The 15,457-nt window shown below is 36.4% G+C and overlaps 1 protein-coding gene across 2 annotated transcripts in view; it reads right to left on the bottom strand.

Moving 5' to 3' along the window:
• Positions 1 to 15,457, bottom strand: part of RGS12 (regulator of G protein signaling 12) — a 90,141-nt gene that overhangs the window by 24,093 nt on the left and 50,591 nt on the right. For both annotated transcript variants that reach the window (XM_085059696.1, XM_085059697.1), the window contains 7 exons: positions 12,974 to 13,066; positions 11,720 to 11,863; positions 7,307 to 7,486; positions 5,910 to 6,063; positions 4,621 to 4,697; positions 2,609 to 2,809; positions 1,718 to 1,791 (listed from right to left, as the gene is read on the bottom strand). In XM_085059696.1, coding sequence (XP_084915822.1) covers positions 1,718 to 1,791; positions 2,609 to 2,809; positions 4,621 to 4,697; positions 5,910 to 6,063; positions 7,307 to 7,486; positions 11,720 to 11,863; positions 12,974 to 13,066 — 923 coding nt within the window. The remainder of the gene's footprint in view (positions 1 to 1,717; positions 1,792 to 2,608; positions 2,810 to 4,620; positions 4,698 to 5,909; positions 6,064 to 7,306; positions 7,487 to 11,719; positions 11,864 to 12,973; positions 13,067 to 15,457) is intronic.

The raw sequence follows: 15,457 nt of genomic DNA, 5'->3' as shown, positions 1-15,457 counted from the left end.
GACAAACATAGTGGAATTCCAGATGATGCTACTTTTTTAGGGTTGGTGACACCACATGATGAAATATGTGGTATCAGAGAAACTTATATAGCAAAGCTGTAAAAGTAATTCACTCACAATTTATGGGCTAAAGACAGCTCTCTATTTTGCATTTTTGCATAACTTTATTAAAACAGCAAAGAATAATGAAATACAAAACTGAAAAAAAAATAATTAACCCAAACAACTAATACATTTGCATCTATTTCCCTGCACAGAGCTTTGCCTAGCTTTGGTTTGGGGTTGTATTTTTTTTAATGCTCTTCATCTGTGTCCTGAATCCTCTATAAGCCTCATTTGACTGTAATGGAACTATAGCATGAAAACAAGGACAGGCTTATGATTAACAAAACAATCAGAAGAAATGTACATCATCATCAGATATTACAATTATCAGTAATTTTGTCAGTCACAATTAAACATAAAGCTCATGTTTTCCATCACAAAAATTACTTACAATACAAGATGTTCAGTCATGTTGACTTTTCCCTTCCACAAAAAAACAGAGTAACTGAAACTTTATGTTTCATATTACCTTTTAATTCAACAGTTACTAAATTGAAATGATCTCTTCTAATCATTAGCTGGTAATTGATACAAAAGTGGCAAACATTCAGGCAACTAAGTATAGCCACATAGTATTTCTCTTATGCCTGAAAATGTTCCAAATATTTGACTATATTTGCTTATATAGCATCTACCCAGAGAAGGGAATAATGGAGAATATTTCTACATTTTAATTAACACACAAATAACATATGGTACTGCCTACTTAAAGTTCCTTTTTAATTTGGAAACTCAACAAGTTCACACCTAATAAAAGACTGCTCAATCTCAATTTCAAAACTGAATATGCTGTGCAGTATTTATTAACCTGAAGTACCCTAAAATAGAAACTAGCCCTGCTTCCTAAGGAAAAGTAATATAGAGCCAAAATGAGGAATGCCTGGCAAAATAAACTATATTCACTTCAAAAGTGTAGCTCAGTAATGTAATACATTTTACTTCATTACCTTTTCCTGAAATAATTATTTCAGGAGTTTTTGTAGCATTAGTTTGGATTCATTTTGGAAAAAAATACAAATGTTATTTGGAAAAAAAGTATGCTATCAAATATATTACATAAAACTAACTTTATAATGCACGGCATTATATTATATCCATACTAATAATTTAACATTGACTTGTTTAAGATTCAGGGCTCATCAGATGAATTTTATTTATACAACTAGTCTCACTGTAATTTTCCAGGTGGGCATATAATTACAGATATACCTGAATGGGAACATGTCATCAATAAATATATCCATTTAATTTTAAGACTAGGAGACTCACAGTTCAATTTCCATTCCTTTCTTGTACTTCTCCAACCTACTAAACACATCTCCTCCTGATGTGGAAGGTCCCTCTGGACCCACAGATCTGCCCAGTGCTTTCACAGCTGCCTCAGCTTGAGCTGTTAGACATCATAATAATATTTAAATGTCCCTGAGCTGGAACTGGCATCAAAAATCCCACTTGGATCCTAGGGAGCCATCCAGAAAGCTCCATCCTGCAGCTGCACAGCCTCCTGTTTTGCTGCACAGGTAACTGGCAACATCTTGCACTGCACTTACAAAAAGCAAAATGGAAAATGGGGTGGCAAATGTCAGAGGAAGTTGTTATTTTTGACTCTTACCGAAATAAAGTGCGTTTTTCTAAGCGCAGGTCCCGAGACTCCAGGATACTGCTGTCTTGGTGCAATACCAGTGGCTACAGAGCACATCAGGAATAAAAGAAGGGAAAGAAAATTAATTTTAAAATATGTAAAAAAGAGCAGCTGTGTTGTCAGTTTTTTTAAAGATAATTCAGAATATTAATAATAGAGGCTGCATGCATTCTAGTGATATTCGTTTACAACATGGAACATGATTTAAAACATGTTTTCTTTTGGCTAGGTGTGAAACAATGACCAAAATTCAATTTCCACTGCAGTCAGCAGGTATTCAGGAACTTGGTTTTTTAAAACAAACCTAGATTCTTCAACTTGCATAAATTACATACAATGATGCATTAGAAAATACAGCCAGCTAACAGTCTTCAAAAGATTTAAAAGCAAAAGCCCATAACTATGAACATTCATTGATTTTTGTCATTGTAATAATCTAGATGGATCAAAAGCATGAGTTTAAGACAATAAATACTTCATGTCCACAGCTTCTCTTTGAATTGGAGATTTTTCTGTTGGACTAAAAGCCATCACACACACACTGCCCCAATCCACATAGACTGTTGTCTTGGAAATTTTCCTCATTATTAAAACCTGTACCTTATTTCTAGCAGTAATGCATCCCATTCGTCTTTGAACAACAGACAGTCACCATGTTTTTGGGTTTTAATGCAGTAGCATCTACTGCCACACATTTGTTTTCTTCATGGATACTTCCAACTCTCCTTCAATTAACCAGCACTGCCAATGTAAAGCTATAGGCAGAACCAGGAGGTACATGCCAGTATTGACAGAACAGAATTCCTTGTTTGTAAAATGGGCATGAAAATGCTTCCAAAAAAGCCCAGGAATATGCAGTACCTTATCACCTCCAACTAAGAACAGGTCCACAGCAGCTATGTTAATGCCATGCTTCTCGCAGACCCCAGAGAGCACCTCTTTGATGGAGAACCCAGACTTCACAGCCATTTTGCTCGAGGAACCATCCGGAAGGTTTACACAGCAGTACTTGGGGGATTTGTCTTTATCTGGTACATATGCAGGCAATCTTGAGGTTTCAGACTTGAAAGGAAAAAGAAAGGTCAGTGCCCAGTGGGAAAATTAGGACTGGGTATAAACTTTTTAGAGTCTGCACAAATCAAACCAAGCCAAGAACCATACTTTCTACTATGCTTTAGAAATCCTTCCAAATACAACAAATATCAGATAAATTTAAATCCTGGGGAAAAAACATTTAGATAAAGATTACAATACTGCACAAATCTAAATTTATTTCAAGGACAGATGCCATTTTAAACAGCGGGTGTGTAAAACAGTTATGAGATTTACTAAAGAACTCCTAATTAAAAAGCATAAAGGTAAATAAAATCTTATTAAGCATCCAAATAGTTAAATGTCTGTGCTCAATAATGTCCTGCTGATGTGAAATTACCATTGGCACACTATGAATCAACATTTAAGTGAGGAGGAATGCTTTTAGACATCAGGTTCCTCAGTATTTCCTCTCAAAATTTCCTCTTCTTTTAACATAGTCTGAATTCTAGGCACAAATACACCACAGACAAATTAAAACTTTAAAATTATTCACTTCATGACCATTAATTGTTTTTATTAAAGGGAACTAGAACTACAATGTTATGGGCTAGGCACTAACCTTTATTCTAGAGTAACAGCAGAATAGTAACACTAAATATCTAATAGTAAAATCTAATAGTAAATCTAATAGTAAATATCTAACACTAAACACTAAATAGTAATACTAAACATCAAGGGCCTTTGAAAATTTAACAAAAAGCTCACTTATAACTTAAAAGAACACTAAAAAACCATTGGCTTTGATAGTCTTTTAGGGTACTCATCATGCTTTTGCTCTTTTCTTTAACTTGATGCTTCTCATTCAAATCACAGTAACTTTCTGACTTAAATCAGGTGGGAGTGGGAGAGAAATGAGGGGTTGTTGCTTTAGGGAGGCTTTGCATTTTCTATATTTTAAGACAAGACTTTTCTGCAACAGAAATAAACATGACTTCACCATGCTTGTTTCCCTGATCAATATTTTTAGCATAGGTAAAATTACCCAGTTATTAGTTAGTAGTTAATTACACAGAATCTAGTCCATTAGAGGGATATCAAAAGCACAAAAAAAATCCTTTAAAATTTCTTTTTTTAGATTCTTCCTCCATATCAACATAGCTAAAATAAAGTATTACATTTATGTTTTATTAATACTGTTTTAATTTTGCGTCTCATTAGTTTTACACTGTGAAGATAGAACATGATGGTTAGAAATCAGTGTCTTCACTTCTCATTTTCTTAGTGTGACAAAGTGCAACAAAATTCCCTACTTCTCAGATTTTTAGAACCAAGTTAAGTCATAATGACAAGAACACACAACTTCAAAAGAAACAAACAGAGAAGAAGCATGACAGACACTGGCACAACAAAAATCAACCTAATGCAACTTGTATTGCTCTTATTGCATAGGCCAAGAAGAGGGAAAGCTTTAACTTGTGGTTCTTCAAAACAGATTCTCTCTCTGGTAGGTGGAACAAACTCTTTATAAACAGCTACAGCCTTTAAAAGGGAAACTTTATTCTTGTAGTTCACTGGTGCTTGATGTTAAGACAGACAAGATGCAAAACATATCATTCTGTTACAAGGACAAAAGAAGAAGTAATATATGAATACAACCTCTATTACATTTCTAACATTCTAAAATTGCTTAATATTATATCTTGTGCTCCAACTGTATCACTTACAAACCCTTTCCCAAGGCATTACATCAAGCAAGCAGCACCACACTACTTAGAAAATCAGTAATTCACTGTTTTATCTGCTCCCCCATTTGTTCTTTAGTTAGAGGCAGCCATTACCAAGTCAAGACTAGCAGTGGATGACATGGAGCCTTGTGATTCCCGTCTGTATGACAATCCATTGGACTGAAAAGAATCTGTTTGTGGAAAGAAACAGCAATCAGTAAGGAGGATTATTTTATTATTTATTGTAATACAGATTAGCTTCTCTGGTCACAGTTTTTTCTTGTTCCATTAAAAGGAAAAAAACCACCAAATCTTCATACTGTGCATGAAAGTATGGAAACCAAAGCAACTTTTGGTCAAGTATTTCTTGGTTATTTAACCCCTGAAAAAAACCAATTGTTTCTACATTCTTAAAAAAAATCCTTTTAAAAAAAAATCTTAGTTTAGTTAATTAGATTCAACAAGACTTCAGTATTTAATCTTAAAAATTACTCTACCTCTTCAGATATTTTGAAAGGAGATAAATGCTTTAAAAGTGCAAGTATGGTGTTAGAAAACTAAAATCTAAGACAATGACTAGTCACTATCAGAAGGCTAAGTCTGTAATCTCAGCAAATGTCTCTGATGTCTTTTCACATATGAATCCTAAAAACACTCAAATTATCCATATGATCAAAGATATCTTGTGGGTCTGGGCATTAACCAGAAGCAAAAACCAGAGTAACAACACGGACCAAAGTTGGTGCTTCACTGGAATTTCTTCATTATTTTTAACTCAATAATTTACTGCAAAAATTTCATCTCTTCTAGAGGCCATGCACAGGTGCTTTCAGGAGGGAACTCTTCCTTAAACTCTCAAACACAATTAAGTAACAAAACAGCAGGTTACAAGGGCTTTCACACTTCTGACTCTTCTTTTTTCTTTTTTGTCAGGTAAGGTGAAAACAGATGGTGACTCTTCAAAAGTGAACTTACCTGTGTGTTACTGATAAAAGAAAGAAAAGTAGGATAATGCAGATGGAGACATTTTTAAATAGCTGTAACTATGACACTATTTGCTGTACTGCTCTTGGACTTTCCTGTAAAGATTTGAAATTATCTTTCTATAAATATCTCTGCTTGAAAAAGCACACAAAAAGGCAGAATGTACCAAAATGTAGAAAACAAATTCTTGTGGAAAGTCAGTAAACACAACTTTAAATATTGTCATACTTTCATCTATTTACTTGTACATCTTCTTCCACAAAACTGCAGCAGTACTAGCCATGCTATGGCCTTCTGCCTTGGCAGTGATTTTCCTCTGTCACTCCCAAGAATGAACTTAGATAGCAACTAATCATGGTGAGATTAGTCACATCTATTGCTGAAACAACCTTGAAACAAAGTGGAATGTGAATACTCACCATTTGGATAATCACCATTTTCTCTTCTCTTCTGTGATTTTCCCAAACTCTTACTTCTTGACCATGAGAAGAATGTTCCCCTCTTTTTCTTCTCAGTGTCCTCCTCTCCTGACTCTTCATTTAAAGATCTTCCTGACTTTGATTTACCACTTAGCTATCACCAAAAGACAATTAAATCACTGGTTGGATCACAGTTGTGAGTATATTGTCTAAAATAAACCTTCCCACACTTCTTCCTAAAACAAGAGTGTGATGGCCAGGTTAGCTGTCTTCTTTACCCCACGCACAAGTCTCTGTGCCAGCATCCCTCTCAGCAGCCATCAAAAAAACCAAAAAAAAACCTCACCAGTGGTAACAAAAAGAAATACATAGATGGAAACGTGCTACTTGGTAGGGAGGACAAAACAGTAGGTGGAAAGAAGCCACAGAGAGCTCCAGCAAATGGGAAAGAACTGTCCCCAGCTCACCAGTAATGCCTAAGCTCATGTGGAAAGGCCATTTGCCTTGCTTTTGAAACACTGAATTTCACTTTGGTAGTTTTCCTAGGCTGGGCTTGAACGTGAACAGCTTTTAAAGACAATGACAAAGTACTGTTTAACATTTACAAGTATAATCAAGTATTTATTAGAGTTGAAGAATACAAATGTCAGGAATGTTTGATATTAAACTAAACTTGCTTTTAACAAGCTAGTATTCTTGTTAGATTATTAGAATATTCCTTAAAATGCTACTTTTTAAAGGCTCCTAGTCATAAGAATGCATAATGGCAGATGGGGTAATCTCTAGTGATTGACATGAAAAATGAAAAGTTATAATTTACCCATACAGTTATGTAATCCTACGGTGGTATTATCTACAAGAAGAAAAAATAAACCCTAAATAATGTCAGGGGATCAGTCAGTAAGACTACTGGTCTAATTTTTAAGTGCACTTATTTAACACAGAATTATCTGAGTTTAGTAAGAGCTAAGAAATTTTAAAAACTACCCTCTGCAAATATGAGTTAGTTTAGGTTAAACCTTCTCCAAAACTTCTGTTAAAATATCTGCTCTCAGCAAAGGTCAAATTATCACATCTTAATTCCAATATTCAACTAAAATAACCTTCTGAACTGATGCACTGAAATAACCCTTACTTTTTATTTGTACACATACATTTAGGCAATAATGAAGATTTAAAATTATATTCAGAAAATCAATATCTAGAAAACTGAGACAAAGGCAAGGATTTAAAAAAAAATAAGTATTTTCCTGAGTACATAAAAATTTTGCAATTGTATTTGCCACCATCTCTAACCACACATTTTAATTTTATTATATAAATTACCTTTTCTTTTCTAAAGCACTTGAAAAACATGATGTAAAAACATGGTTTTCATATAACAATGCAAAGGTCACCTTTTTTGGTGTGGATATGTTGGACTTCTCTGAGCTGACGCTGTGTTTGGAAGTGGGGCTGCTGGGAACACGCTGAGGGTCAGGAAGAGGACGTCCTTCCACTTCAGCCAGGATGCATTCTTGGTAAAGGGGGGATTTGAGGAAGCGAGTGTAGCTATCAAACTTCATCAGGTTAAATATCTGAAATTAAAACGCAATGGATAATGGTTACATGCACTGGACTAACACATCAAGAACATGGAGTCACTTTGCAACAGCCAACTCCCACAAAATGTAGGACATTAGGCTGTAAACAGCAGTAGGTATGGCACTGTTTAAACCTGGTTAAACACACTGCACCCATTTAAAGTGAAACATAATTTGATCTACCTGTTTAGTACAGATTCAAGAAAAAAGGTATGATTTGTGCAAAGTGCCAACCTGAGATGCTGTAGAGTCTTGAGAACACCATCCTGTTTTACTTCATTGATACCATTCTATGTGCAGCATGTAGCAAGCTGGCCATTTAAAATGTTTTTTAAAGATTATTACACCAGCACTCTATGTGACTGAATTAAGTTATGCAAGTGTGTTTTAAGGCAGCTGTGAACTAGGAAAGTTTATGTTCTAAAATGCACAAATATGATACAATCACAATATGCAATAATACCCAATAATACAAGATACACAAAGTTAACTGCAGTGAGGAGAAGCCAAAAATCCTTTACATTATATATAATGTTCAGAGATTCATAGAACCATTTAGGCTGGAAAAAACCTCTAAGATCATCAAATCCAGCCATTAACCCAGAATTGCCAAATCAAACACTAAGCCACCGTCATGTGCCCAATCATAAGGGAAAAAACCATCAATATCTTTGGACAATTCAATAATCAAGGTGCTGCAGATCTTTAAAGAGAACAGTTTACATTAAACTATCAATATCTATCTTTAACCACAGAGGAAGAAAGCAGCTCTATACCAGGCTCTATACCAAAGCTAAACTTATCAAAGTGAAGAAGAGTTTTTTCTTAAATGCTAAATAATGTTTAATTTTTTTGTTCCATTTTTGCAAACCTGCTGTTTCAAGTGAATCCATACATTTAGCTCTGTATCTTCTCCTGTGATTCAGCTGATCTGAGAAAACAGTATGAACAGCTACTTCTTTGGACATGACAAATTCCCCACAAGCAAAGGAAAGTATACACCACCCAACTGGTTATGGCATTCCCAAGATTGTAAAGGAAAGTCAATCACTGAGAGAGAGTGGCCCATTTGCAGAGGGGAATCATGCTTCAGATTGTGCAGAGACCCTCCTCAACAAGCTGCAGCCCAAAACTTATCTTGTAAACAGCAAGATAGTGCAGAGACAACTGGATCCTCTCACAGAAACATAACTCAAATTGAATGCCAACTTCCCCGTTCTTGCCTTTCCCCTCTGTATATTCCCATTCCTGCTTAGGTGCTGCCTGTCACCTTTGTTGGGCCTTCTAATGCACTGTTTTCCACAAGGTAAGCTATGGAAAAATGCTTTTGTATTTGTTAGCTCTGACAGCTTGACATGCTGAAATGGCTCAGGGCAAAGTCCAAAGTGCCCTCAACAGTGTGACAAAGAGATCCTCCAGAATAAAAGATTTCTCACTTGAAACCTTGCTCACAAAGGGGAGTGAATCTCTTACACCATATCCTTCTCTGACCATAGGTACACCAGCAAAACTTAAACAGACAACAAATTTCAGAGCACACATAGTGTTCAGGCCAAGTCTCAGCAGACTATTGAATATGTACAACACACAGAGCTTTGAAACAATTCTTGAGTTCTGTTGAGCTCAAAGCTCTGGTGTATTGCCAAAACAGTGTAAAATCTGGGGGAGCAATTACAAGAAATCAAAATGCCTCAGTCTCAAGGACTCACAGAAGTACCACTAATACAAGATTACTGGGGGAAAAAAGTATAGTCTGCAGACTCCAACACAGACACAAAACCCAAATTAACTGAAAAAATACAAAATACTTCACCTGTCCTTGAGCTTTCTAAGAAAGCGAAACTTACAAAGGTCACACTCCTCAACAAATCACAGTATTTTAAATTGAATGCATTTTGTGCCCCCAGAATAGAGGACATGATTTATGGCACAGCTTACACAAATACCTTAAATTTGACACAGCTTCAGGATGAAAAACAAAGCTTTGCACAAATTGTTATTCCATGCTAGGTGCGAAGAATAAAAGCAAAAATTGCAGCGAACTAAGAGACATAAGAAAAGTTACTGCAGAGACGCATGCAGTCTGAAGATTAAATATACCTAATACAGAAAAAAAATTGCAACCTTTCAACTTTACTGGACAGAGTGATGAGAGCTCAACTAATTTACCTTGATCTGATTATCATCTGCCCTACTATGTTTCTAGCCCACACTACGTCCATGATTTACTATATTTAGCATTATTATCATATTTACATATCTTAATGACTTCTGCTTATTTGAAAAAGGCTAGCAGATGCTAGTTCTTGCTCTTACAAATTACAAATATATATTATAAAAGCATAATTTGAAATTTTCAGATAAACAAGAGTAGAAAAACTTACATCCATGATCAACTCTACATTAAGTACATATTTTATTTTTACTTTAGTATGTTCAAGTGACCTACACTGTCCCCCATTCAGAAACACTCAAAATGCTTGTTTGTATTCAATTTATAAAAAAGAACAACATCCTAACTAGGTATTTTGGCTGCAACCACACTGCCATTACAACTTCTAACAACAAGATAAATTTGTCCTGACAAATTTGTCATGACATGGACAGAAAGCAACTTCCAAGGCTCTTCCTAACAGGCAGTGCATGGGACAGAATGGCCTGAAAGTGTCCCCAAGGCACTTTTCCACACACTTCTGCAACTCCACTGCAGCCTTACAGTAACATTCCCTGTTCCCCACCACCACATTCATCCAACAACCCCCACAGAGCAGCACCCCTGCAGTCTGTGGTCAGTGTTCAAATCCAAAAACTCTCGTGAAAAACCAGAAACGCAGAGCTTTCGCTTTATTAAGGTTGTGTCACCACCGTGAGCTGAACTTTGAGAGTTTGTGGGTGTTTTGCAGTAACTTCACAACACACAGCTGTGTGTTCTCAGGGTGGTGCCATCCACCAAAACCACAAACTGACCTCCTGCAGAACCACTTGGTGAAACCAAGAAATTAAGGGCCTTCAAGCAGCTGATTGCCCAGTACTGACCTCAGCCAGAGGACCTCAGCCACACCCCCAGCACCTCAGACAAGCTCCAGGGCCACATCCTTCAGCAGAAGGAACTCTCATCCTGCTTCACCTCATTTTTCAGTGGTCTGACTGAGGGATCTGACAATTTGAGACAAGCAGGTCAGGCACAGACAGGCCTTGTGGCTGGGACTGGACCCACAGCAGAACTTCACACGAGTGTTTTCTCTTGCATTATGAGCCCTCCAACTAAGGAGATAGCATTTTCAAAGGGAGAAAACCTGCATCAGCCCTGTCTCCCGACTCATCAGGAAACCTTGCACTCTACCAAGCAAATGGGAGAGGATGAGGAGGAATTCAGGCAGAGTCTCCACAACACCAGGATGATAAATGCATGAAAAAATGTCTGGGAAGGTGGTGACTGGTAATTCCCACAGAAGGCTCAGGCTTGGAGGTGCATAAGGAGTAGCTATAATGCTGGGAGCTACCAGACCAGCAGTCAGACTTACCTTTTCACCTCCACTTTGCAGAAGGATGATAGGATAACCCAGCTGCTCAGATTGCCCAAAAGCATGTGGTCTGAGATCGTGTCCTAAGATTGTCACCTGGCTCATTAAAGCTATGGCCCTGATTTCAAAATGAGGATCTCAAAATTACTTCTACTAATAAATTGCTAGGGTAGAAGAAATTACTTAAGAGAAAAAATAGGAAACTTAAACTCTACAGGAAATGTAAAGTGTATCCTGTTGTTGCATAGCTGTTCTGAATATCAATACTTATTTAAAATACATCCACTTCAAAGGTCTTCAGATCCCAACACTTTTAAAATCTCTTTGCCTGACAATACCATTAAAGCATAAGGTAAGTACTCTTTTAACACAACTGACATTTTAAAAACCAAAAGTAGACACTATTTGCATACTCAATGATCCACTAAAGAAAAGAAAACCAGCCATATGCAAACACTCTAAGCAATGGTCCTGCAACACATGAAATTATTTCCTTGCACTAAACCCTCATTTCAATAATAGTACTTCTCAGATTATTTTTAGTTAAATGACAATTTTCTACACATAACAGAAAAACAGTCAAGCAGCCTTTTTCCTACACTTCTAACAGAATTTAAAGTATACAACACATTAAACTATTTTTATAGATTATAAAGGAAAAGATAACAGATAAACATAGAGCGTTCATGTTTGCTCTGGTTACCTGAAGTTGCTGTTCCTTGAACATATCCGGATGGGGAGAATTGAGAATATCATCTGCCAGCTGTGCCTGGCTGTCAATATTAACTGGGGTTGTAGCTTTGCTACACAAGAACTTACTGAAGATCTCCCGAGCTCTGTAAGAAAGCTACAAAAAAGAAATGCTAAATGTGTGTTGTTTTGAAAACCATATTTTTAGCTAGGCACTTCTTACACTGATATATTCCACCCAAAAATATATAGCCACTTCAGAGTCTTTGATATATGTATTTTTCATATATCAGCTTTTGGTTTAGGCACATAAATAGGGTTTTTCATTTAAGATTACAAATATTCATCAAATATTTCTTAAGCAGTAAAAGCTGTCCTCCATATAAAAGTTAAAATAATCAAGCAGTGAAGCACAGCAAGTATTTTTTTTTTAAAGGAGTGTAGATTTTTTTAGACTTGAGACCTTTTACATAACAGTTACTATTTAAATAAATCCTCTAAGATTCAGTTTCTAGAAGTGAGAAAAAGGTAAGTATATGTATGAATATTTACAGTCAAAACCACTCATTTTTAACTTGTTTACTTTGAAGCACCAACATTGCGAAAATAATGAGAAACCCACCAAGCTGAGCCCACAGCCCTTAAGGGTGGTGTTCAGAAAATACATTGTTTGAAGACAGAAGTAGGAGAAAAAAACCTCATTAGTAGACAAAAGAGTAAAGAGAGACTTGGAAGATGAAGCTGTTTCCACCACTAAACCTGACCAGATTTGGCTGTGGTGTAGACAGAAGTGCTGCCAACCTGCACAAAGTTCAGAAATCACCCAAACTGCCTGACCAACCTAGGATTCCCTCAAAAGGGATGAGATGGAGATTCTCATAATTTGTGAACAAACATGAGAGCACTGCACTTAGAGCAGCAGATCATCTAAGTTGTTTAGAAACACACAGTCTTGGTTGGTGGAGGCAGTCTAGCTCAAAAAGTGTAAGAGGCCTCTCCTTGACAGGTTTAATTAACTTGCTCTGCAGTTCCATGCACTGCTGGCCATTTCCAACATCCAAGATATCTTACCTCCTTCTTACAGAGCTACCTCTGCACTTTGCTGCAGTTTAAATATATGCAACATCTTAAATTTAGGTAATCCAACCCTATTTTAGTGATATCACAGTACAAAGACCAAGCACAGCTCCATTAATTTCAATGATCTTGAAGGAGTAATAATTTTTGAAGAAGCAACACGATGTACTGAAATACAGCACTGACTTACCTCTTTTTTATCATGTGCAGGTACATGGTTAAAGTATTCACAGGCCTGCCAAAATAAAATATTTTCTTCGCTAAATTCTTTCCGTAGAAATTCCTAGGGGAAAAAAAAACCAAATAAATAAATGTCTTAGAGAAAAGTTACTTGCCAATTCAAAAAACATATTTACAATGCTTGGAAAGTTTGTATAAAAGCAACTTTTCAATCAGTCTTACAGTCCAGTTTTCTTCTAAAGTAAAAACCAATATATGTCCAATACACACCTAGTTCATCCCCACTATCTCATGTCTTTTTAAATGAATATGACTGAGAAGAATCCATCAAGTTACAATCAAATAATTTGCAAGTACACAGTTTGAAATATCATGCTAAGTAGTGTATAAACTAGTGAATGAACTTTAAATAAAAATTTAAACAATTTATAAACTACATTTTTAAATTACACTGTAAACTGTCTGTCTTTAATTGCAGTTCTACTGACATAAGAGAGTAGGTGTTTATCTAGCAATGCCCATAATCAATTCTGGATTCATTACAATGTCTTTCTGCATTGCATGGCAACTACAAAAGAAAAATCTTTCATCACTGCTTGCTGATGTGGTTACATGGTTTCTCCTTGGAAAGGACTCATATAGAGGAAAAATATGTATCTCTCAGTACAACACACAATAATCAGGACATTTACACTACAGCATCCTCAAGTCCCAATGAACACTAGTACTGATTCAGTTGGAAAACTCTACAAGTTGTCCCATATTCAAATCTATACAATACAATATTCTCTCAGCATCTTAAAATAAAAGCACTGTAACCATCAGGGGAAAAATAAAAATATAAAAAAAAATTTGATCCTCTAAAAAATTATCTAGGCATTTAAGTAATGGGAAAAATGCTTGTTTATATTTTAGAGCCTTTAGCTATCAGTGTTTAATTGGAAATTTTATTCTAAGTCAGCCACAAGACAGACCCTTCACTCAATTGTCACATGAATATCACTGAAGCTTCTTTATTATTCAAGGCAGCCTCAGAAAGCTGTGTAAGAAGAATCTCCACAGAAATAAGTTTATTTATGCTTTTTAGATTTACATAGAGTTTAGGGAGTCAAACTGTAAGAAAGAAATTGAGATAAACTACAATACAGGGAATCTAAATCCCCAAGCAGCCCTCCAATCCAAATTAAAAGTTTTTCAGATACATAACCTGAGACACCAAACATATAAAAGACAATCCAGAGAGTAGTCAGGGGACATTTCTGCATTTTACATTTAATTACATATTAAAAGAGAATCAAATTAGTGAGCAGGAACCGGAACACAACCGCCTACTTCCCACTCAGCACCTTCCCAGTGAATCCAGAGTCCACCTCCCACTGTGGCTCCCTTGTGGCCACAGTGTTTGGGCACAGCTGTCCAACAACTCAGCTCCACCAGGATGGCCAAGTGGTGCCCAGCTGGAACACCAGGCAGCCCAGGAGTTGTCACCCACGGCTGGGAAGCTGCAGAGGTTGGTCTGAACCCCTCAGAGGGAACCTGCAAACAGCTCTCTCACCTCCCAGCTCACTGCTCTAAGCAGCAGCCATTATGCAAAGTGTGAGTATTTGCAAAACATGCAAAATCTCTCCTTCTCAGAGAGTAGTTCCTGCTCTGTGACAAAGCTGTCCCCAGGAAAGGCAGATGCTGGATCCCAAAAGCACCAAGACACTTACTGTGTGACCATGAATTAAATGCTGGTGCCTCAGTGTTCTTGGACACTGGCAGTAATCTGTAACTACACAGTGTAGTGACAACCAGGCTGCAAATAAATCTAAGCAATTGTTCTGAACATCTCCTGGGCCTCAAGAAAATGGTGGTGCAGATGATAAACTTTAACAGCCCCTAATTTTTTTTTTAAGTAGGTATTTCTCTAACACATGTACTTTTGCAGTGTTTATAAAAGGAACTTCTACTTAGAATAAAATGGGGGAGAAAAGTAAAACTTCCAGAATATCTGAGGTTGTCTTTTGCTGAAATGAAATGTACCTTTAACTTTTAATCTGAAAACATATTAAAATGAGCTACCTTTTAGGTTTTTAATGGAAGTTTTAAACAATCATAGCAGTTAAAAATTTAATGCAGCAATTTCCTAAGTGTACATAAGTTTACTGAAGGTTTACAAGTAATTGGAAAAGTCAACTGAACTTCCAGCAGCAGCCCCATGAACTACATCATTTTTCAGACGGACTCTGACACCAGATCAGTATTATAATTTTTCTTCCAGCCTGACAAGAAGTCTCAGTATGAAAGCAGAAGTGCTAATAACTCTCAGGCTACTCTGCTAAACAAAGGAACATAATATCTAGGATGTATTATTTTGCTTTCCTCTTCTTTGTTTCCTCAAACAGATGTTTACTGTTAATGTGGGTTTTGGGTTCCCCCACCAGTTAACACAGAAGTCTGTTAATTAACCATTGTGATATCTTAATACTTTTGTATCAAACAAGAGTCTTTC

This window comes from Lichenostomus cassidix, chromosome 4 (assembly GCF_008360975.1).
Source record: "Lichenostomus cassidix isolate B80296 chromosome 4, HeHo_3.0, whole genome shotgun sequence".
Lineage (NCBI taxonomy): Eukaryota > Metazoa > Chordata > Aves > Passeriformes > Meliphagidae > Lichenostomus > Lichenostomus cassidix.
Note: the sequence above shows the minus strand (reverse complement) of the source record. Positions and strands in the feature narration are given on the sequence as shown.